This window comes from Rhyacophila brunnea, unplaced genomic scaffold (assembly GCF_057557595.1).
Source record: "Rhyacophila brunnea isolate RB1 unplaced genomic scaffold, BYU_Rbru_1.0 scaffold_7, whole genome shotgun sequence".
In the NCBI taxonomy this organism is placed as follows: Eukaryota; Metazoa; Arthropoda; class Insecta; order Trichoptera; family Rhyacophilidae; genus Rhyacophila; species Rhyacophila brunnea.
In genome coordinates, this window is record NW_028233339.1 from 19,603,691 (window position 1) to 19,628,582 (window position 24,892).

General features: G+C 30.5%; 1 protein-coding gene across 2 annotated transcripts in view; it reads right to left on the bottom strand.

The window, feature by feature from the left end:
• Positions 1–8,203: 8,203 nt before the first annotated feature.
• LOC147064588 (uncharacterized) overlaps positions 8,204–24,892 on the bottom strand; it is a 234,243-nt gene continuing 217,554 nt past the window's right edge. For both annotated transcript variants that reach the window (XM_085958286.1, XM_085958284.1), the window contains 3 exons: positions 24,153–24,333; positions 13,203–13,342; positions 8,204–9,420 (listed from right to left, as the gene is read on the bottom strand). In XM_085958286.1, the coding sequence (XP_085814412.1) occupies positions 9,125–9,420; positions 13,203–13,342; positions 24,153–24,333 (617 nt within the window). In that variant the 3' untranslated portion in view covers positions 8,204–9,124. The remainder of the gene's footprint in view (positions 9,421–13,202; positions 13,343–24,152; positions 24,334–24,892) is intronic.

A 24,892-nucleotide genomic window follows, 5' to 3' on the forward strand; every position in this document is an offset into this window, starting at 1 on the left:
TATTATAGTTTTAAAAACACAACTCTTTGTTGATTCTAATATTTCTTCTTTTCTCTTATTTTTCTTTCTTCAAAACAACATTAAAATATCTAATTTTTGGAAATTAAAATTCAACCCATGACACAAAGAGCAGCGCATTATTCTAATTATTATTTATCTTCTTTGTTTCGGACAGCGGTCGCGTAGTTATTATAAATAATAAACAATTCAATATTATCTAATACACTTATAAAGAAATGGAACTAAGAAAAAGTTAGCAGTTTCAATTTTAAGATATATATTTTAACAACAAATCTATTAGCGCGATTAAGGTATTAAATAACTTGAATCAAGATAAAAAATATTTTTTAAATGTGAAACTATGACAAATAATGTATCATAAAAATGTATTCTCTATACTTACTGTATCAGTGTCAACTAAATATGCTAAATATTATGTTCGTTGGCTTTACAATTCGATATTCTTGAGTATGTCACAAAGACGTTTCTTAACAAATTTTAATGAGTAATGGATATTAACTTGTCATGACGTGGACTTGCCAAACTCAATTTAACTAATCCTTACTCAAGACTCCCGACTTCATATTAGGCATGTTATCACTCGGCCATCGTTGGCTTTAATATATTATGCTTATATCTACATATAAGAAAATAAGCCAGCACCGCCATTTGGTGGTCATCTAAGCCAAGTTACTTGCAACATTTAAATTTTATAAAAAAATGTGTAAAAATTAGCTGGTATACACAAAAACTATCTGCCTAGATATCTCAGATCTGATAAAGCAGACCATATGTATCACCACCCTACAATAGGAATGACTAATACGTTTCGATACCTTAGGCAGGGCCAGCCTCTATTAATTATTTAGCCTTCTTAATATAATGTTGTAAACTCATACGTCATACATTGTTCGCATTAATTTCGCATTAAATAAATACCGTTCTCCGCTACAATAATTTTATTATTGAACCCATCCTACACCGCGTCCTAAAAGATATTATTATATACGCCGGCATTGGGCATCGCCTTACATACATTACTACACTAAAAAACTATTATTGTCATGGTGCCATATTTTCTTTATTAATTATGTAATTGATTGTAAAATATTATGTAAATAAAAATAGATAAACCGTTACTTATGTACTTACGTAGGTATTTTTTAGGTAATTCTCTATAGAATAGAGAAAGCCATGTATCCAAACTAGCAAGAGACTTTTCTTCAATATACCTACCAGAAGGAAAAAATATAAATGTCGGTTTATATTGTGAACGCTTTGAAATTAGAATTTGTCATGATCACTATTATTATGTAAAATAAATTCATTTTAATTATAACCCCTACACTGTGATGGTTGGGTTGTATATAAAAGAAGACACCATCCCCGAAGCTGCCAGCCCGGTCGCACATTGATAATCATTTAGATTGTGATATAGTCATAAATCAAATCTTGGCGCAATGTTGCAACTTTCTTCCGTGCGTATAGGCGAGGCCATACCGGGACAGCAACGTTACGCGGTTAGTCAAATCGAACGAAATAACAGTTTATACACATGTGCCGATGTGACATTTTGGTATTATACGCCCCACATCGAGTAAAATTTATCCTTTGCGACGCTAGCTATTTTTTTTCAAACCACAATGTCGCATTCGAGCTGTGTGCGGAGGTATATTAAATTACATGTATTTTCTGAATACGAACAAAATCAGATATCCGATGTATTGGTGACGAGATGAATTTAGATGTGTAGCAATCATACCACCCAGCATTATAAGAGTAACACGCATTATCGATCATTATCAGAATTTCCTCAGTCATCCTAACCTAGATCAACAGTGTTTATTATGATTTATTCAATTGCAAAAATTACTCGTGTAATGTATTGATTTAATTTATATAAATAGCGATGATGATCCATAGTCGTCACCACTCATCTCGAGTCCGTCACTCGATACAGTCACCAGCTTAACAGTAGATCGGTAGTCATCGCTACCAGATTGCGGCTTGGTCTGAACAGGAGCTTACCGCGGTCACTCTACGCCGATCATTGTAACTCTCTGTACTTTGCATCAATACAATAAACATCTACACCACGCTGCCTCAATTAACTCACCCGCCTACCTTCTCATCGAACCCCAAAGAAGAGCTTTCACCAGGAATAAAGCAGTGGTGACTTTGTTTTGGAAGCAGCTAAGGAAAATTCGGTTGTAATTGCGTTGATAGTAATATGTAATTCGCTCGAAAAAAGCTCTCAAAATAGTGGTAAAAAGCTAAGTACTTATAGAACAATTTGTAAACGTAGCTAATAATAATGTTTGGTAATATAATATAATTACTATCTCCCAACAGTGTTTTTATCTGCTCATCACTGCTTAACACAGAAATCGGCTTTATAATAACCTATTATATTTTGATAACAGTATGATTGTTATAGCGCGTTGACAATGAGAAATGTCAATATCAATGGCATAGAACGAATATTGATCCGTAAAATATGCTTATCGATACCTAACGGGCATATACATAGGGAGCATGCATAGCATTTTATTAATATGCGTTCATCGAATCATAATAATATACAATATAGAATATAATTATATTGCATCATATTTTTACGGGGATTAATTATTTTTTGTACATAATTAAGATGTATTTTTAATTTTATAAATAATTATTATTATTGATGATACAGGATTTAAATGTGTTATTAAAATTCATAATTTGAAAAGACCTCAGAAACAGTTTGGCAGATATTTGAAGAGTGATTCTCATTCTATATGCCATAATTTTTGCCCAAAAGGATTTGAAGACGTACCGGTTGGTGGAGAGAAAGCATTTGCTTATTTTATACAACACTCAAAAATGTTGTGGACGGTAAGAAGATAAGTAAAAGAATAAGATAAATGTGAATTTCAGTTCAATGATATAACATTTTAATTATCTACAATTGTTATAAAAGTTGCTTGTATCGGTCCATATGGAATGGTATAAATTCTTTGAATTGAATTATAAATTAAGCATTAATTTAGCATATAGGTACTTATTGATTACTTGCTTCAAAAAAGTTCGGAACCTAGACTTAATTTATACCAATATTAAAGATTGGTCATCAGATTATAGTATATTCGTCTTCTGCCCTGCACTGATAACATATATTTTCCAATATTGTGAATAGGGATTCCAATCCCGGGATTCCAAGCTATTTTCGATACCTATGAATCCCGGGATTGATAAACATAATCCCGAATCTTTCGGGATTGATTTTTTTATCATTTTTTATGGAAAATAACATAAAAACGAAAATATAACAGAAAAAAATACTTTTAATAATAAATAACTACATTAGAAATCAACTGAGTTTGAATGAAGTTTGATTTATACCCATGTGTAAGTTGCCGATTCATTTTATTTTTTCACATAAATTAATAAAAATGAGAAAGATTGGAAAAAAAAACAATGCTTAGCACTATTAACAAAGTAATTCCACCATGATCTTATACGTTTTACGGCAGTTTCGTATTTGGCTGACTAATTAGATTTATGAAGCGGAAAGGCCGTAAGTACACCATGATTCGCTTTACTATTTTAAATCTCCCTAACCCATTCATTAAGTCTTTACTATCAGATCTATCATAGACATATCTAGCAATCTCAAATTAAATTCATATTATTATTTATATTACAATATTATTTACTCCATTAAACTTATGTATTTCCAAGTTTGAAGTAATAATAAATATCATAAATTGTACTAGATTTATTTGTGACCGATTTTATCCATGTTATTTGTAAATATAAAAATTTTATATTAACAATGGGAAAAAAATGCCAATCCCGGGACCAGTCCCGGGATTCTCAAATTGTAATCTCGAAATCCCGGGATCAGAATTTTGGCTCGGGATTGGATTCCCTAATTGTGAATACTGGTCCGATTTCTGTAACAGCTATGAAAAAATCCGTTAAAACAGTGAAGAGAGCGTGCATATTCATATTTTATTTTCATCGAGTACCTTATTGTCCCCAACTTCTCAACAGCTTATCACAAAAATAATTGGTACACGTCGGATGGATTTATGTGTGTGTAATATAGAAGAAATTAAAAACTGTTAGAATATTAACGAATTTGAATTTAAAAGTATTCAAATTATTGCAAGTAGGTTGAAGTCAATCTGATTTCCATTTAACGATAATTCCCTATTTGAGGTAAATTAGGAAGTAAAAAGTATGGTATCGGAGTTGAAACTATCGCGAGATCTTTCCTCCCCAAAATCATGAATTCTGATGAAAATTCATATTTTCATACAGTTGTCGAGTCATGTATGGTGGATGAAGAAGTCGAGATTTGGTGGTTGCTCCGATGGATGGAGGAGCGAGTTTTATTTGCAGCGTAAACAGTTGGTACAAGAGTATTTTACAGTAGTTATGTTACCATACTTATCATACTGTTCCGAGGTCCGAGTCTCGGTAGAATGAGATGTTGTGCGGAGCGATACAGAAACTGAGATACTAATAGAGACCGGGAACTTACATTCGAGTGACATCTCCAATGAATTATGATCCGCTATTTATTGACGTACTCACAATCAAAATAATATTTTGAAAAAAATATTTAGGAAATAATTATTATAATTGAGTCAGCTACTCTATATGGAGTTAACGTCATTGGATATGGCGGATATTGCGGAAATTTTCATTGCAGTCAGTTATTTACCGGGTTTGAAATAATTGAACACTACGGGAAATGGATAATAAAGAATTCGTAATTGCAGTCAGTTATTTAACTCGTTGGACGCGGGTGACACGGCTGCCGTGTCCCCATTAAAGGATCATTAGATGCAACTAGCATGTTATTTAAATGTGGTAATTAAACATTAATTAAAAGGTACGCAGTAATTGTGTTAATATCGCCGATCAATATACTGGCACGAATTGAGTGGTTTATCCCTATACAGTTTTCTATTTCAGTTTATTTCATTAATTAAAAAATATATTTATTTATTAATAATAATACAATTATTGTAGAACTTCTTCATCCATACGTCAAGATATTATATTGGATTTCAATTTTATATAAGTATTGCTGAATTCTTTTGTTATTATTATTTTACTGTGGCTTTTACTGCGATACTTCTGTCAAGTTGTCTCTTCTCCCCTGAGTAAAGATTTATTCTCTTTCTTATTCTATTCAGTTATACGGCTTTCACTTACACAAGTCCAAATTAATATCTTTATATTACAATCAACTCAAATAAATCTAAATATATTCTTGTTCGTGTATGTGTCGTAAATGTATTCGTCTTTATCTTGTCACCCACCACTACACCAATCCCACAATGATGCCATCCGACGAGATTAAAAACTATAATTACTTAAAAGATTTTCGTTCATCAATTATTGTTTTATGCTCCTTATATATTATAATTGAATAAGTTAAGATTTATTATGTCACATAATAAAAAATATTACTGTGATCTCATTTCATTAAGCATTCTACTACGAGGGGGGTCCTGTAGTAACCATGATTCATAGTCAATTTGCAGCCTTATATTATAATGAGCTCAAATAAAATCTTCGCACGTGTTTCCTTGGTTATCCACTCTATATACAAATTATCAAACAAATTGAGATTCAATGATACTACAGACTTGTAAGGCTTTTGTGTTTTTTTATTCTTTGAGTAAACTTACATCAATTTTACATTTTACATAGAGATAAGGATATATTTTTAGAAAGAATAGACACGAAGTGATAACAACAACTAGAATGTAGTATGAATAACACTTATACATTTCGCAATATATATTATGTAAATACACTAGCATGCTTTTTAATAGAGATCTTAATAACTGATATTGCATTGATACAAAAGCGCGATCAGCACACAAAGTCAAGTATGTAAAAGCTTTATAGGGTGATATTTTCAACGTGATTTAAACGGCTAAACATTTTTTTTAATATTTTATTTTAAATATTTAACACCAATGTCCTTAAAACAATTTCAATAAAAATGTGTGCAATAATTACATTTACGTTTGAACAAATTATTATATTTTATGTTATTTTTGAACCATAAATAATTTGATTTTTTAAGCTGCACCAATTAATATAGGCGCCAACTATGTTTGGAATAAAAAAGTAGGGCGATGTAAAACAATAAATGGTACTTATTAATTTAAATTTTAAATAATAATTATTATTCTAAATTTTTCATAATAACAATCTCTGATTCATTTTACAAATTTATTGTATTAATTTGAATTTGAAACAAACAGTATTTTTGTGAAAGTATTATTAAAATTACATTCATTTTAAAATAACTTAAATTATTACATTAAAAAAACTGGATTATTAAAAGGCAAATGTTTCATTTTCTTACGCCTATGAATACATAATATTAGTAATAAGGCTTCTAAAATTACATAAATTTGGTTTAGATATTAATCGTGATATGTTTGCCTAAAATGCATGTTTTAACATTACAATATTACATATTATAATATAAACTACGGTTTTAATTTATAATCACAATATTTTGACGAAAATATTGCGTTTGATATGTTTATAGGCGGCGGGCTCGCCTTTTAGGATATGTATAGACTGGTTCACTCATTCGCTGCTGGATGGCAGCACTTACCTACGGTAACAACATCAACGCAAAACAACAAACTGCTTTAAAATGGTTTGAAACTTGGGTTATATCTACTAAATGCACACAAAATAATAATTATATAAAGCGGAAAATGTTGTGTTTATTAATTTCTAATCAAATAATAATAATACAGTATACATATTATTATTTTAAGATTATGGAATATAATAAAATCATATTTCGTGAAGCATTAATCGGAATATAAGAAAGTAGATGTATTATTTACATGAACTTATTGAGATTATTCTTATGTCATGTTTTAATATTATATTATTAATATTAATTATTTAATAATAGTAAACATAATATAATAAGAACATTTATCATTAATTGGAAAATATTACATTGCCCCCTTCAACAATTAATTAACGAGGTATAATAGTTTCGTAAGGGATGTATCGTCATATATATTTTCACAAATTATGACAAATAAAATTCTTATATCGGTTTACAGAACCACCATGTGAATTTTCCATTGATTACATGCAATAGTTATCAAAGCATACACATTTACTGTAGACACGTTTTTAAATTATGCACGACATGGGAATTATTACACTGACATATACTTAGACTATTAATCAATAAAAATTATTGAATATAATATTTGCATGCACTAAATTATTCGTTTATTAACTATGAAAAAAAAACTTGCTGTCAACAGTAAATTATGATAAAATTGTGATGTTGTCATATTTTTTTTATTTTATCCCTATTTTGAGAACAATAAATTGTCTTTTAGATTCGTACGAGTATGTACGCTTTGTTTCGTTGCGTACATTTTTTAAATTACTTATCAGTTAATTAAAAAAAATATTTAACCCAAATTTTATCATACTTTACGATGTTTGTAATTCTTTTCATCAGATGTATTATTACAATATTGTGGTATAGTATTTTTAAACATATAAGTGCAATTTTCTACAATTCAATAAGTAAGTAATTAAACATTGTGAATTCTGAAATTGTAATAATAAAATTACAATCTAACTTTGATATATTTTTGTGACGTGATTAATATAGTTTAAAATGTTTTTTTTTTAAATATTTACTAGACGTGTATTAAATATTATTTGAGTACATTTTTTTTCAAATCCCGCTATGATATGTCTGCGATATGAATTTTAAAATGGTTATAAATTTATACACATTTTATAAAATAGGGTTCAGTATACAATTCAACAAGTACATACTAATTAAAATAGATGTAGGTTTTTCAAAAAATGACATTGATTATACAAAATATGTTAGTATATTATAATAAGTATTACAAGCTATATATCATATATTTTACTTAATATCAGACATATGAATGATATGTATCGACTCCCCCTGTAGTATGTTGTCCTTATTCAAGGTATATTTTATATTTTCAAAACACCCTGTTTTTGTGTATATTTGATTGTTAACTTGATAATATTTTTTAACGTCCAAATAGAATTTTCTTATAATGTTAGATGTTATATTGATTGAATGTTTCGTACAAAAATGTACTACTATTATATTATGATTTTTTTTAAATACTATTAAAAATCACTGTTTTTTGTAGTTATTAATCAAAAAATAATCATGAAGTATCTTCTCTATATTGATAATCATTTTGATTGCGACACGCTTTAAAAGTGTATTCAAATATTTTCAGTATGAAATGCTAAGTGAAAAATATGTAAAAATATATGCTTTCATAAATAGAATAAAACATAATTGTTAATAAAGTAAAAATACATTCACATACTCCCTGATTATTTTACTAATTTCGGGTATATTAATTAGTTCAATCTTCATTCATTATTTTCAAATACATATTTCAATGGCTAGGTATATATATTATTTGTTTTTTTGCTTTTTAATGTAATTATTTTCGCTCCTGACACTTGAACGAAAATGTATTACTATTAAATTGCTTTATTTTAGCCACAAAAATTAAACAACCCCATAAGAAAAAAAATCATTAAAATAAATATAATAATAACGGTTAAAGTCTCACCGTATTGATAAAAAAATCGTTATATAAGTATGATAAAATATTATAATATTAGGCCTTATTATATGCAAAAAACAATGCTTTAAAAATCATAAAATAATAACTACCTTTCAAATTCCAGTGTATAAATTACTTTACTGCATTTCATACTTGGGTATATTAACAATATTAAAAAAATTATATTTTCCCGTTCATATTATTATTCACATGAATGTCATATTTTGAAAAGTTTACGTATTTACGTGGATTTATCTATCCGTTAGAACACATGATTTTTACATCACGACACATAATATGACAATCAACCAATTAATAAAGATATATCTTATATAGAATATTCTCTTTTCTAATGAATAGTATCGATGCCTTCAGCAAATATTATCCGTTTTACTCCAAAAACCTAGTTTCATTTTTACGATACGTAAATCTGTTATATTATAGTTATGATGTAAAAATAATGATGCACAGTAGGACATTTTGTGTTTGATTTACGCCAGGATGGCGGCCAAGCAAAGAGCTGCTAAAGGTGCGGCTAGAGGCGACGCCAGAGACGAGGCGAGCGGGGCGACGAGTTGGGCAGCGCTGGACGTGGCGCGGCCAGCGATTCGCTTGCCGACACACGCCATGCGCTCTATCGGCATGTTCTGCACGGTAAACTCGCGGTGCTCGTTGGCCATCGTGCACAGCGTCCGTTTCTTTTGCATCATCTCGTCGTCGCGGTCTCGGAGCCCGCGCAGCCAGTCTCCGTACCAACGCAACTCACAGTCGCACACTAAAGGATTATCTGAAAATCATACGGAACATGAATTACATTTTTTTAACATTATAAAAAGTAAATTAAGAAATATATTCATTGTTAATAATACCGCAACTTTGAGGAAGTGCTGGCTTAGGATTTTACGGATACTCTTCAATGTGTTGTGTTAGTATTTAATTGCAACTGTTTATGGGATTTTAAGGATTAATAATTGGAAGCTAACATTGTATATTATAAGAATTTTACACTGCAAGAAATAGATAATTGATAAAATTAAGACTTGAAATGTTTTGGCCAATCAATTAAAAAATATTTAAATCGGAATATCTACGGAAACATATTATAGTGCAGGGCAAATAATATTTTAATGAAATGTACTGTAGGTGTGTGGATGAGAACGCCGCTTTAAGTATGTCAAACGAGATCCGATCAGCTGAGAGAAAACGTTTGCTCGCTACATTATCTCTTGAGAATGGCCTCTGCAACGAGCCCGAAACGTTGAGGAAAAAAGGAAGAAGAACACGCAGTCAAAACCTAAAAATCTTTTACGATAACAAACAACCATAAAAGTCTCAAACATCATGATAATATAATGAAATAGTATCTAAATAAGTTTATGAATGACACTGTCAAAATAAACAATTTAAATTCCAATTCATTTGAGTTTTTTTAATTAACGATTTAGTACCTAGCTATTTTTGAGCTTGATAGTGACAGAATGATATTTGAATTACAGAGGTTGACACAACTTTATCTATTGGTGTATCTTTACATTGTTATGATTTTCTTCCAAATAACACGTAGTTTTAATAAGAACATAATAATATAGTTTTCTTGTTAGTGTCGATCATTTCTGATAGTCGTCAGACTAATACTTATTAATTCCTACAATTGCATCGGTGCGGTGCACAAAGAACATTGTATACAAGACTATTCGAAGCATTACCTATCAAGCATCACTTTCCGAATATTTACGTATATTTTCAAATATCTTATATTGTTTATATACAGTCGTTAGCCGATGTTCTTGGTCTGGGCTAGAATTTAAAATATTGCATGCATCGGTTGTTCGTTTTCGCGTGGTGCAGAACAAACCTGCCATTGACGATGTCAATTGAAAGGGAAATAGATATGAACAACTAAATGAACTTGCTTCAGACTTCGACATATTCGACAGACGCCAGTGCCATTTCTCATTATATTTTTATGATCCGATGCGACTGAGACCCGCTCATATTTCAGTTACTATATACCTTCTACGTACCTTGCTACTTCAACCACTGACCTATGAACAGCTGCTCGAGCCGGTTCAATCAGCTGTTGCGCCCATCGAACCATCCGACCTGATCGCCACAAAGGCTAATTTTGTTGCAATTAAAAAAAATACGGCGTCATATTACCAACGTGAAGATATCTTCAACTTTTCGTTGCTTACTATAATTTTAAATATTGCCTCTATATACTCCTCTCTCCCATAAGTAATGTAAATTCAGTCAAAGCGCATTTTGAGTACCTAAATGGCAACCTTAGTCGTGGATAACTGCTCCTGAGATATTCCCAGTCATAAAAAAAAATGATCCTTCACACCAAACGTAGGCATCCTGTGATACGCCCGATTAATATCGGGTATGGTTTGGTGGTGTCTTAACTTAAATAACCTCCGAAATTTCAGACGCATACATTTTTTAACTACTGGTAGGATGCGCACTAACCAGTTATTGCAGCATATCACAAGCATAACTGATAACCGTGTGAGTGCGGCCTTTGCGTCACTAAATACAATTACTTACGTCGTATTTGTATGGAAAAGAAATTCAATAGTATTTCCACATACTTCAAGTAAGTTCCAGCATAAAATATCAAAAACGTTTTATTTTGGACATAAAGGCAATAATAAGTTAAATCCTTTCGAAAAGTTTTACAAGAAAACACATACGCTTCGTTATTATGAAGTTAAATTACATCAATAAAATTTGAGCTAAGTGCTTTCCGCGCTAAACTTTTTATGTCTAACACAAGGGGGCGCAGTAAATTTGATATTGACAATATATCTAAAAGGTCCATGTAACATAATATTGTGTTGTTATATGACAAGTTTCGCGTTTATGAAGTGATAAAGTATGTCATGAAAATGGTATTAAGCATACGCGTAACGGCCGCGCAACAGCTCTCGTATGATGTATATTCGTACACGAAGGGATGTTATTACATATATTGTTACTAGAATGTCTGTAACACTACCAAATAGGGAAGTAATTAATTAATGATTGGAATAGGGAAAATGAAAACCGGAAGGGAGTTTATTATAGGTAGTATGCTTGTTTGTTTTATGTATATATCAATAATGTATAATACTGAAACAAATTAGTTAATTATCATAATGACATAATATATTGAACAATAATACAAATTTTACCACATTCTAAAGATATGCGATATTCTTTGATGGAAATAAATAAGTAATAATGCGATTATAAAAATATAGTAAAATATTTAACGTAGGGATTGCAATACCGAATGAAAATACTAAAACCGGTATTCAATAAATATATGAAAAAACAGAAGTATCTACCAATAATACCATTTTAATGTATCAAATTATTCGACTGCAATAATATATTCCCAGCGAATCATATTCCAGTAAACAACTTTTAGCTGGATCAACAGATTGATTGGCGATATTAAATACGGTATCGCAATGGAAAATGAGTCGAATAATCATTTCCCATAGTATCATATTATCTTATGACTGTAATAATAAATAAAATTTCACAAGCTACTCGATTTAAACCGCTGACTAATTCAAGATAATTATGTACTAGAATATAATGTTTATGTATTACTTTTGATTGTATAAATAACGAATAATGATTTATCAAAATGTCACTCGAATCCAAGTACCTGGCTCGTAACTATCTCAGTAGATTATATGTACTGTCATTGTATTTATACTATTATACCAATCGTTACGCTGCTAATAAAACCCGCTCCTGCGTACATCAACTTCGACTTCTTCATCATCATCATCCTCAACACCGTAATCCACAGTGACAACACCGACAGTAGTGACCCAACATATATATATCTGTTTAAAATATTAATATTTTATACCACGCGCCATTGCTGGTCGCCAAGGACATTGAAGGGTAACTGAAGTAAACCACACATTGCGTAACCCGACAAAGAATACAGTCATGTTAAATATATTATGGCATTAATTAACATTTTGTTTCCACTTTTAATTTTGAATACATCGGTATTGGCTATTTACAATGGTATTTCGGTATCGAAAAATACTAGGATACCTATTTTGAAATACCAGTACTGCAATCCCTAATTCAACGGTAATAAAAAATAAAATAGTGAGATACTGTGAATTTTACATATATTTATATTGTAATAGGTGAATGACTAGACCGAGAGAAATGGAGTGAACTTGGGTTCGCCTTATGCTCCGATGCTGGAAAGTGTCAAGGTGAAGGAGGTAGTAGTGTTGTAAATTTTAAATTCTGTATTCTAAATTCGCTCGCTTAGACAAACATTGTCAACAGAGATCAGATAACGATATAGAATAGACGATATTATATTGGAACAGAATAATGTTGTGTTTTAATTAAACTTTCCACGAATAAATTGACAGTAAAGTTAATAACATTGAAAATGTAATATGACTTTCACGTAGCACTGAATATGGTCAGGAAGTTAACTATTATAATATGTTAGTAATTTACTGAATACTTAATTAAAAATTTCAAAATATGGTATATATTATAATATGGCTGGATAAAATTACTAATTTAATTACTTACCCATAATATCGACCACTCTAAGGGTGTCCACAATGGGTTCCATGATTTCTTCTGGGATGTGAGTCAATTTATTGTTCTGAAGATTAAGAGTTTCCAAGGAGTTCAGATTTTCAAATCCAAAAGCCGGAAGGACCTTGATGCTGTAAAAATACAAAAACATATTATATTTAAATAATCATTAAATCTATATAATATTACAATATATTATGTATCACATCAATTTGCCATTTTATTTTAAGTATGTAATACATAAAATAAAACAAAACAAATTATTCAAAAAATTGTTTACAGTCCAGTGAGTGGGTAACTGCAACTTGGTACGGTCATTTGACTGAATCCAAATTTTACAGATAAAATATCATTTGAATGCGTTTTTTCTTGCATATAAAGTTACAATATAATTTACGCCAGCATCACTAGAGTTAAAATCAACGAATATCTGTTATTCCATTATTTTCATACATTTAAATATTATTCTACATAATATTTTTATGAACCTATATTTAATTGAAGTTATTTGGGTGCTGCCTTATTGAATTACAGATAGATCAATGCGGCCTTCCATATTGTATTATGTCTTTAAGATCAAGCTATATTTTAATGACACAAATAATTTAAAAGGTTAAATACTCATAAACGAATGCTAATTTTACAATAGTTAAATTTTTATTATTGTATTATTTTATCTTTCATTAAAAAAATTCAGTATATTTTATACGTACTAATTAAACTGCAAACATATATTTTAATTTCCTTAGGTAATTGTATATAATTGTGTTTCTTCATGCCTTTATTTCACAAATTATTGTTACTATTTAACAACTCCAGCTAAATTAGCAGTTTTCATTATTTTTCTACAATTATTATACTTTAAGGTTGTCATGTTATGGAGCTCGCTATCCGAATGGGAATGGCTGGAGCAACATTCAACTCGATGCAAAATGTCTGGGACTCGTGATTGTACTCGGTCAAAACCAAATGCCGCCTATTCGACGCTTGCATTCTGACGGTGCTGCTTTACGGTAGCGAATCATGGCACCTTACGAAGGCTCAGAGCAACCGTATACTGAGCTTCTAAAACAGATGTTTGCGACGAATACTGGGTGTGCGTATGACTTTAGGAGCAACGAGGAAATAAGAGAATGCACCAAGCAGCCTCTCATCACGCTGAAAGTGAAGAGGCGACGTTGGATCTGGCTCGGCCACGTGCTGCGGATGCCAGAAGAGAACTTTAACCTGGCCTGCCTGTTCTTCGAGCCGACCGGATTCCGGCGACCTGGAAGGCCGCTAAATACAATCTACAGAGTGTATACGGCGGAGCTACGGGATGCTGGTTTGACCTGGAACGAAGCAAGAAGACTGGCGAGCGACAAGGATTCTTGGAGGCGCCGCGTGATGTCCATATGCTACAGTTAAGGGGCGGATATAGCCAAAGAAGAAGAAGAAGATTTCAAAATCAGCCAAGTCCATAATAGATGAATAGGAGAAAAACAGTCTTTTGTTTTATCAAATGCACACTCACAAGGGTGAAAGTTTATATTATTTCGAGTATAGAATATTTAAAATTAATAAATTCCACATTTTGATAATTCAGAAATGTTAGAAAGCAGTAGTTCTTCAGCAATTCACAAAAAAGTCAAAAATACCTAAAGGTGGACTAGGCTGATTTTGAAATGCAGCGACACAAATGTACCTAAACCAAAAATAGGTAAAGCGATGATTTAGGTCATGAAAAAATATTGATTTTTTTCTTTTACGGCAAAATGCAACGATTACGGCAGCAGAGAGGGCATTCGATTTCTAAGATTCGCTCACTTTAACTTTGACTTCACACATTGACGGATCTCTTTGATTATTTGTTTAATTTGACGTTTGCTTTTGGACAACTTTTTTTTAGATTCAGTGGAATATGTAGCTTATTTGCAATTCTTTAATAGAGTCAATTGTATGACGCGGTATGGAACGTAGTATGCTAAATATCAACAAAAGACAAAAAGAAGACACACAAAAATAAGAAATATTTCAAAAGCCACAGACGCTCTAATCCATGCTCAAAGACTTAAATAGAAATAGGAGGGTCATGTAGCGCGACTACAAGATGAGAGATGGTCAAAAATAATTACTTCATGGAATGGCCCAAAAGGGAAACGCTATAGAGGAAGACCCCATGCGAGATGGCAAGACGACATCAAAAAGATAGCGGGCCCAAATTGGCTACAAATAGCCAAAAACAGAGCCCAGTGGGACTCTTTGGATGAGGCTTTCATCCGAAGAGGGGTTCTTACAAACCAAACAAACTAATTACATATCACTGTTTAATTTATAAACATTATCTATTAGTATTATGTACAAAATAAAAAAATCTGAATAAATATATTTATTATACAAAAACATAAATAATAATAATAATTAATATTATATAAACTAGAAAATAAATAGTTAATACAATCATATATACCTAGATATATATACATAATAGATATATTCATTGGTTATATATGTATATTCATTAGATATAGTCAATTAAGTGTCCTTTACTTTTGTTTGTAAGAAATAAAAAGGCTTTTTTATTTTATTTTATTATTAAGTTAGTTAATAAATAAAGACGAAGGAGATTCTGATAAATAACTATGTATCTTTAACGTTTATATAAATTTATTGTTTCTGCGAATCAAAGATCATAAATCTCAATAACTTTTTAAAATACCATATCTTTTATTTTCATTGTATTTATTTAGATTAATGTAATATATATATTATCTTGTAATAATTGTCAACTAGGTACCTAAATAAATTGCAATGTTTTCTTTAATATCTGCTTTATTACATCGTGTACACATTTAGAAGACAACACTTGGCGTCCAAATTATTCATATACTTACAAACATAATAAATAACTTTTATATTTCTACTGCTATTCATTATTTTAAATTTTTCAGTGTCAGTCAAATCTACATTTGATTCCACGGCCTTATACGGATAGTCAATTTATTCTTTTCATTACCATAGGAGCACCTTTTTATAATATAATAGCTTTTCTTATTTACTTACATACTTTTTCTCGGCTTACAATACTTGCTGCATATTCTAAAAGTGATTTTTATTTTAACCCATTTATCATATTATGTCTATGGTGAGTATGTCTTCCATGACCTGATATTAATCTTCCCTTAGCCGTTTTATCGCGCTTTCTTATTTGACATCTGCATTTTTTTACACATTTTACAAGGTATAAAGCAACCACTTTTCTGTAGATTTATAATTATTTTTATAATGTACGAATATAAAACATAATCATTAATTTTGTCCTTGTAAGTAAATATTATGTATAAATTTCCAACAAAATTTTTGTGAAATATTTAAATTATTTTTACTGAGTAATATTTACCTTGACATTCTGTTTCATGAAAATCTCCAGATACATAAAAAATCTGAATAAATAAAAGTTTCATTACAGTCGCATTATTAGAATTTCACGCCAACTTTGCTGGATAACCAATTTACAAGAATTCTTTGGAAAATGTAAACTTTTTTCCATTTTACATGGTCTGTGTCAAATTATAAAGTCATTTGGGAGACCGGTTCTCTCGCAAATCAGCGCTATCGTCGTGGCTGTGCAGCTTTTTAAAACTTTTCTGATATAGCTTAATTCACAAAGTTTTCTAGCTTACCCATCCGAACTTCCTAACCTTACTCGCGTCAGCCATTTGCATCGTGAACTTTGAATGGACTGTAAATTTCCTTCGTAGAAAAATGTTTTTATTTCGAAACTTCGTGAATACATGCGGGTCGCAACTCCTTTTATTAACCTTATATTAACTTCAATTGGACTCTATATGTAAGGTCTCTCCTTTAAACTCCCAACGGCATTTTGTCAATTTTCCGCATAGTTACCCAAAAACTTGTACTTGATAAATTCGGAATTGAAATACCACAAACTTGTCTAGGTATAAGTCAACACTGATTGAATACGTAAAAAGTTGTCATATTTGGCGATGATATATTTATGATGTTTTGTTTTACATTTTAAATGCATGACTTATATTTATTTTACATTCCTATTAATTTAGTTAGAAACATTTCATATCATTCCAACATTTTCATGTTTTTGACGTTTTGGTAAGCCCAAAATTAATGCAATTATTAGAAGCACATAGCGGAAAAAATAAGTTGGTAATTAAAGACACTTCTTTGATAATTCACAGTTTAAAGTGTTTTAATTAATGAGTACCTACCAAAAAACTTTTATAGTCAAAGATAAACTCATAATTTGAAGACAAGTATAAACAACAATAAATTAAGAAGGGATATATGTGTATATATAATATTACTAGATGAATAAATGAACTAAAACTACTTTTGAATACATATGTATCGTTACTTGAAACAACAGTGGGATAAGTAAAAAATACTAGTTTCGAGATAATTTAACTTCAATGTTTGTGTCATACAAATGAAATAGTTAAAAATATTATGTTTATTTTGTTTTTTCTGGGGTTTATAATAGATTAGAGGTAGGATTATTTGGATAACATTATTAACAGTTGGATATCTCAATTATTCCACTGTTGCCTTGTGGTTACATGACAATTCTAATTAATGCAACAGCGGCATTTTTTTCTTTTAAATAGGATATTGCGACTTAAAAAATATCTCAGTGATTCGTTGTGTAGGTATAGATTTCAGCAATCGATTGGCACACTTATCTAAAAATCGTCTATTTTCACTATATCTCATTGTTGCTTTCACATATTATGTAAATCAATATGCATGTCTTTCATTTAAATGTTTATATACACATATTATATTGATCACATTGGAGTTCATAGTGGCTCCGTGTAAATCTGAGACATTTATATTGGAATACCAATTTAAAATAGTATCTGATAATCAGTCTTCAAATTTGTTTATTCAAATAATTTCTACAATGATACGGTAATATATAACTATAAAAATATACATAGCAGTATTTATAATCATTTCGTTTGTAAGTTTTTGCGACTTTATTTTAAATATTTTGAGAATGAGAAAGATTTTATTACCTCAACCTATTAGGTCCATGCTCTAAAGACCATATGTGAATATTCTATACTATGAAGTAAAAGTTATACTACTACTTCACCGCGGATGCTACATAAATGATTTCTTTTCTTCTTTCGACCATGTCCGATCCTAATAGGATCATATGGGCCTCCAAGTAGTTGAGGTTTGTATTAACAGATTTTATTTTTACGAGAAATGGATGTCAGCCACTTGCTCAACCTATTAGGTCCATACTCTGACTCATACACAAATTGAAAAACAATTTGTGTACTTGCCAGACCCAGGATTCGAACCTGGGACCCACGACACTATAGACCGGCGCTTAAGCCACGCCACGATATTATAAAATTGCATAATGAAAAATGAAGCGGTAATTTTATAAAATTTAATTCCTCCCATTCTTTTAAGATTGAAGGAAAATTCACTTAACCGGCGAAATAAAAAGGAGCATAATTGAAATTTATTAACAAAAAAAACTCGTTATGCAGCACGGCGAGTCTTTTGTTGGTGTGTTATTTTTCATCGACGCATTTTAAAATAAAGACGTACTTAAAGAACGAAAACGGCGAAGTTTTTTTCGAGACGCTAGAAGTTTTAAGCATAAAAATAGCCCCTCAGCAGTGATGCAAAAGCTTTATAAATTCAGCAAGTCTTCGTAATATTTCAATAAATTGAATTATATGTAAAATATATAGATAAAATTCGAATTACCAACGTATTGTATAATACTTTAACATATTTTACACAGTTTTTAAAAAAAAACTGACTAGAACTTTGCGTTTTAACTTAGAATTTTCCTAGCAGGTCTAGCATTTTTGACTATTGATAGATCAGAAACTAGAACTTGCAAAAGTCATATCTAGCTTGGAATGTTAAATTTAGGTTTTTATTCATATCACTATTAGAACTTACTATTATTAAAATTTATGTAAAAAATGATATATTTTCTGATAAATAAACGCTTTCACATTTTTTCTTACATGACATTTCCTTTAAAAATAATGACTTTGATACCAACGTGAGTTGATCATCGATTATGTTGTCCATTGAGCATCAAATAGTTTCATACTATGTTAGTATACTACATATATAATTTTGAAAATATATTATAAATAGAATAAAGAGAATATATTATAACCAATAGAAAAATCTTTTTTGAAAAAAAGTAAGCCACCCCGACGGGAAATCGAACCCTGTATCTCCCGGGTATGTTCAATAATCAGAATGATATATTCTTAAATCTTGTGAATTATTCGTTGAATAAAAAAAATAGTTAATTATGTTAGTGTAGTTTAACTAGGGTTTCATTTACGGTAACGCCATTTATTCATAATTAAGCATTTTGCAAGCACCAAATTTCAACAAACCCTTTGTACCTATATCAATATAACCATGTATTCAATATTAGCTAATAGCACAAACTATACAAAAACAAAGTAAACAGTCAATAATTTTTAAATTTCATACAAATTTGGCAGAGTTACTGCAGTTAAAAAATCAAATAGTATAGTAAGTACATACTTGTAAATAAACAAATTATAGAGTGGTTTCCACGCCAATACAGTCACTTAAAATAACAGCTCATAAATTTTGTTTGCCATTCGACTGGTGGAGTTTAAAGTAGTCCAATTAATGAACGTGGTTATTATAAATAATTCACTAGAATCAAAGACGGATAGTTTAAAGGAATAGAAACGGAAACTCTGTTCAACTTGATTATTTAAACATAGAAAAAATAACAAAAATAAAATCGTTAGCGTAACAGCCTCATCAAATAAATGTATGGTCAAATAAATTATGATTATTATAAAAACTATTTGTTGAGGTTTTCAACGTTTTCTTTGTAACCACACAACTTTTTTTTTAAATAAAATAATCATATGTGTACTTAATTGATATTGCCATTGGATATAAAACAACAGGGACGAATAAAAAAAATACGAATTATTTTCTACTTGCTTGTTTATGTTCATGAAATTATTTGGTATAAGGATACGTGGTCCTTGGAGACTCGTGGATCCTAATTTGATCACCACTGTTTTAAGAAGTGGGTGGTGCGTTATTCGTCATCCCTTATACAGTGACGCGGTCTTGTCTCATCTGGCCTCTTATACCGTCAGAGCACCCCCCAGAGCTTAGCCAGGGGTAGCGGAAAATCGAGATAAAGAATGTTGTTTATATTAGAAAAGGGTCACGCGAGAATGAGCTCATTTTATTATCCATAATCTTGCGCCGAAACAACATATTGTTTAATAAAAATACAGCCGCCTCCCAACGGCAATCATATCTGCCTATATAAACTTCTTTTTCATAAAATAATAAAATATGAAAAATGCTTCAAATTATAATATAGACATTCGTTATTTGTTTTGCCGTGAACTCGAACCATGTAGGTCTTTATCTGAATGCTTATCAAATTCATATTATGCAGTGCTGTGTAGGGTCAATACCCTACCATCCAGCATGAATTGACAGGAAACCATTAATTTATAACTACAATATAACTTGCAACATAATTTTGTTAAAATTCCAAAACAAGCGATTTATGTGAGTCAATCAAATTTCAACAGAAAACTAATTTAGCAAAATAATATAATAATTCAATCAATCAATAATATCGTATATTAATAAATAATGCTATGTGATATGCACAAAAAAATGTTTGTATGGAAATCAATCTTGCTCAATTATTAAAAACTGCATAATTGTTCAAATTAAAATCAATTATTTATAATTTACGAAACAATCATGCATTGCATAATAAAACTCATAAGCATGATTAGCAAAAATTTTCAAGTAGCGGATAACAGCATTTTCTATTGTATCGAATCAATATAAAACAGTCAGTAGAAGAAAGCAACATGGTCTTTCAGTCATCAAAGGTTGAACCGTAAGGTTATCGTTTGCTTCGCCCGATCGATTTAGTAAATCCATCAGAACGCGTACTCGTGATTTCACCCCACTAAATTATAATCTGTTAACTTATCTGTAATAATTAAATTAATATTTATTTGGAAGGAGATAATAAAACCAAACCAAATTCTGAGTTATTCATTTGTGTGTCAAGCCAATCTACCTTGCCTGTTCCTTATTCCATCTCATTTCTAAAGCTGCATGACGTATTGAAGCTCACACTCCTCTACAGGAGTCCAGTCTGACCGTACATCTGGTAACCAGGTTTAAATACTATCACATATTATGCTTGCTATCTGTGGTCCGTATTCAACTGATTTAAAGTCTCGTAGAGGTCAACCCTGTATTCTGTGAGTACCAAATAATGCCGTTTGTTCAACGCGTGCGTGCTAACTACGATATTATGGTATGTGACGTGGCATCTAACTAAGGTTCAAAGGTCTCGACTTTTAATTTTGAAAATCGATTTCAGGGCTACACCGATACAACCGCGTTTCAAAATTCATTGGCTAAGACACCAGTTATTGGTTTCCGGATTTCGTCGCCGTAGCTGACACTTCCTCACTCTACAGAGATGCTACAAAAGTAAGCTATGCACTGCAGCTTTAAAATGTGGAGGAAAGAGGTACGAAGCGACCCAATAGACCGAGGCAAATGGGGCGGTCTTGTGCTTGCCCAATGCTCTAATACTAGAGCTTTATATGAAAATTTTACAACCAGATTCAGAAGTTTATTAATAATTGTTTCTTACTCACTTTAATATACAAATAAATCTATAATCACTATTACAATAATAAATTTAATATAACCATATATTACTAAATTTTATATTACTTTATATTATTATTTTTTGACCATGTTTGATCCTACAAAGATCATAATAATATGGGCCTCCGCAGAGTGGAAGTTTTGTTTTTACAAGAAATGGATATTGGCCACTTGCTCAACTTATTAGGTTCATACTCTGACTCCAAACATACATTGAAAAACAATATAATATGTGTATTTATCAGACTCAATATTAGAACCTGGGACCCATCACATTATAAACCGCTCGGTCATCGTGTAAATTCTTTATAGCCATACTAATTATTCCATTCAAATTTAAATTATACATTAAAATGTATTTAAATAGAACAATGTTCATTGATCCGCGCTGTTACTGTGTTATGTACATAATATTATGTATGTAAAGAGTAGTTATGAAGAAGCTCTGTTTTCAAAGCAACACGGTCGTATCTCACCTTACTATCTGATGAGTCAATTCCTTAGAGTTTACTAACTAGACATGAGACGTTTCTCTTTTGTAACGATGTCTTGCGCAACAAGGATATTGTATCATACGAGAATGATATTTTATCGAATATAAAATGGAATGAAATAGTTTCATGAAGCTAATATTTTCACTTGTCTTGCTCTATCTACCGAGGTGGTATATTATTATTATGATCTACGATTTTTTTTTTGTGAATAAAACTCATAAGAAACGTCCAACAATAATTCAGTTTTAATATATATATGTCTATGTGAATAAATGTATCACTATTGTTAGCTACCACTGTGAAAGGGTGGAGGTAGGCTGTTAAGATATGACATAAATAGTACATATTGACCTTTGTCAGCCATACATATTAGTTGTCATTAAACTAAGATAACACTATGCTGGTTGTAGGTATTGGTTAGTTTTTAAATTAATTAAACCCTGCGTAAGCCAAGCAATAATTAGATAATTGTCAAAAAATAGTTGTCTGTAAAATATCTAAAATTATGCCAATTAATTACACATAGTTTTAGATACTTTATAGATAGAAGATATTTTTAATCTCTTATCGTTTGATTTATTCAGGGCCTAATGAATTAAAAAAAAAACAAATCAACACCATCTTCAATATGTATTCTTAATTCAACGAAAACAAATAAATAATAATGAAAAAGTGTGCATTATTTTTATTGGATCGCCCAAAGCCTGCCTAGACTATTATGGTTTAGTTTAGGCAAGATTTAATTGATTTTTAAAAACTAACCGACACTATCTGCAAATTGTTGTCTTAATTTCATGAAAACATACGTATTTTTTAGTGTGCACTATTTATTTCGGATCTTAACAGCCTACTTTCACTGACTAAGTACCTAGTCACAGCTTTAAGTCCAACTAGCTGCATGATTATTTATTTCGTTGTCGTCACAAATATAAATAATAATATTGTAAATATATATTTTAAAGATTATCTAAAAAAATCGACTATTTTTAACCGATTGATAATGTTTGTTATAAGTATCACTTATAGGTACTAGCAATTATTACTAATGAATTACTTTGAAAGTAAGTACTCTATTATGGAGCATGTGGAAAAATTGCAAACGCTTCCTTTGAATAAGCTTCGCTGAGTTATTTCCGCATTAAATAAAGGAATCTTTAAATTCTAAAGGCCGCCCATCATATTTACATAATAATAATTGTGCTACTTAATTAAAATTAATTTATAATGATAATCTTTATTTTGTGGAAATAATTATTTTAATGTTATTCATCTTTCGATTTAACTTTGCATCTCGGTGTCGATGGCGAAAGATGATATCATGCACTAATCAAATATGTTTGTAAAAAGTGTGATTATATTATTAAGAATGTATGATTTTTTATTGAACATAGATAATTTAGAAACACCTCAGAAGCATGCTATCTTTTTGGTAAGTGTGCCTGTGGTGTCTAAATTGGTAAAGCACATTGTCCGGAATCTAATGCATTCGGGTTCGGGTCTCGTCCGATACCATATTTTTTTCAAAATGTTTTCTTATATGTTTTTCCAAATTATTTAAGACCAATATAGTATTTTTTTAAATTATCTTTACCCAAATAATCAAATATTTCGATAATTTATCTGAAAATATTAAACTATTTGATTATAAAAAAGTCGATTAATATGGCGTTGATAGTCTAGTCTAGACATACATAATATTATTGTTTGGTCATTTTTCGTTAAATTTATTTACCTGTTCTTTTGTAGATTGAGGAAAGTGATTGAATCTCCGTAAGCAGTGAAAGCATCTTCTGATATGAGGGTAATGTTATTGGATCGAAGGTCAAGATGACGCAGCCGGTGGAGTGGTCTCAGAGCGTCCGATGGGATTGTGTGAAGGCGGTTGTCACCAAGACGCAGATATTGAAGATTTTCTGTAAGTATATCAAAAGAATTACAATCAAAATAAAGTCAAATAATAAGTATTTAATTTTGATGGATTATACCAATATTGTTTTCTTCCCCTATATCGACCACGTCTCGGTATATATTAATCGAGCGTATAATATCATTAGTGATAGCAATACCGGTATTATGAAAACTGGTAAACCGGTATTAATCGATACCGAAATACCGATTTAAAATATAATACCAGTATTTTTGGTATTAATAAAGCATATAAATTGCAGAAAGAGTACATGTAAAATAAATGGATCAACCGAAAAACGTTGGAATAATAACAAAAAAACTTATTACAAGAGAAGAGCTTTTTAAAAAACCTGTTGACTTACATACGTCGACGGAATTTTGCATAAGCTAAAAATAGGTCTCTTTTGATTAACAAAAGGTTAATAAAACTGAGAACAAAATATTTTTATACCGGTATTCTTTAATATGAAATACCGAAATACCGGTACCTATTGATTTTTTTATTCAATATTGCAATTTCTATATACCATCATGGAACAATCGCGTTAAATTAAGGTATCTGGC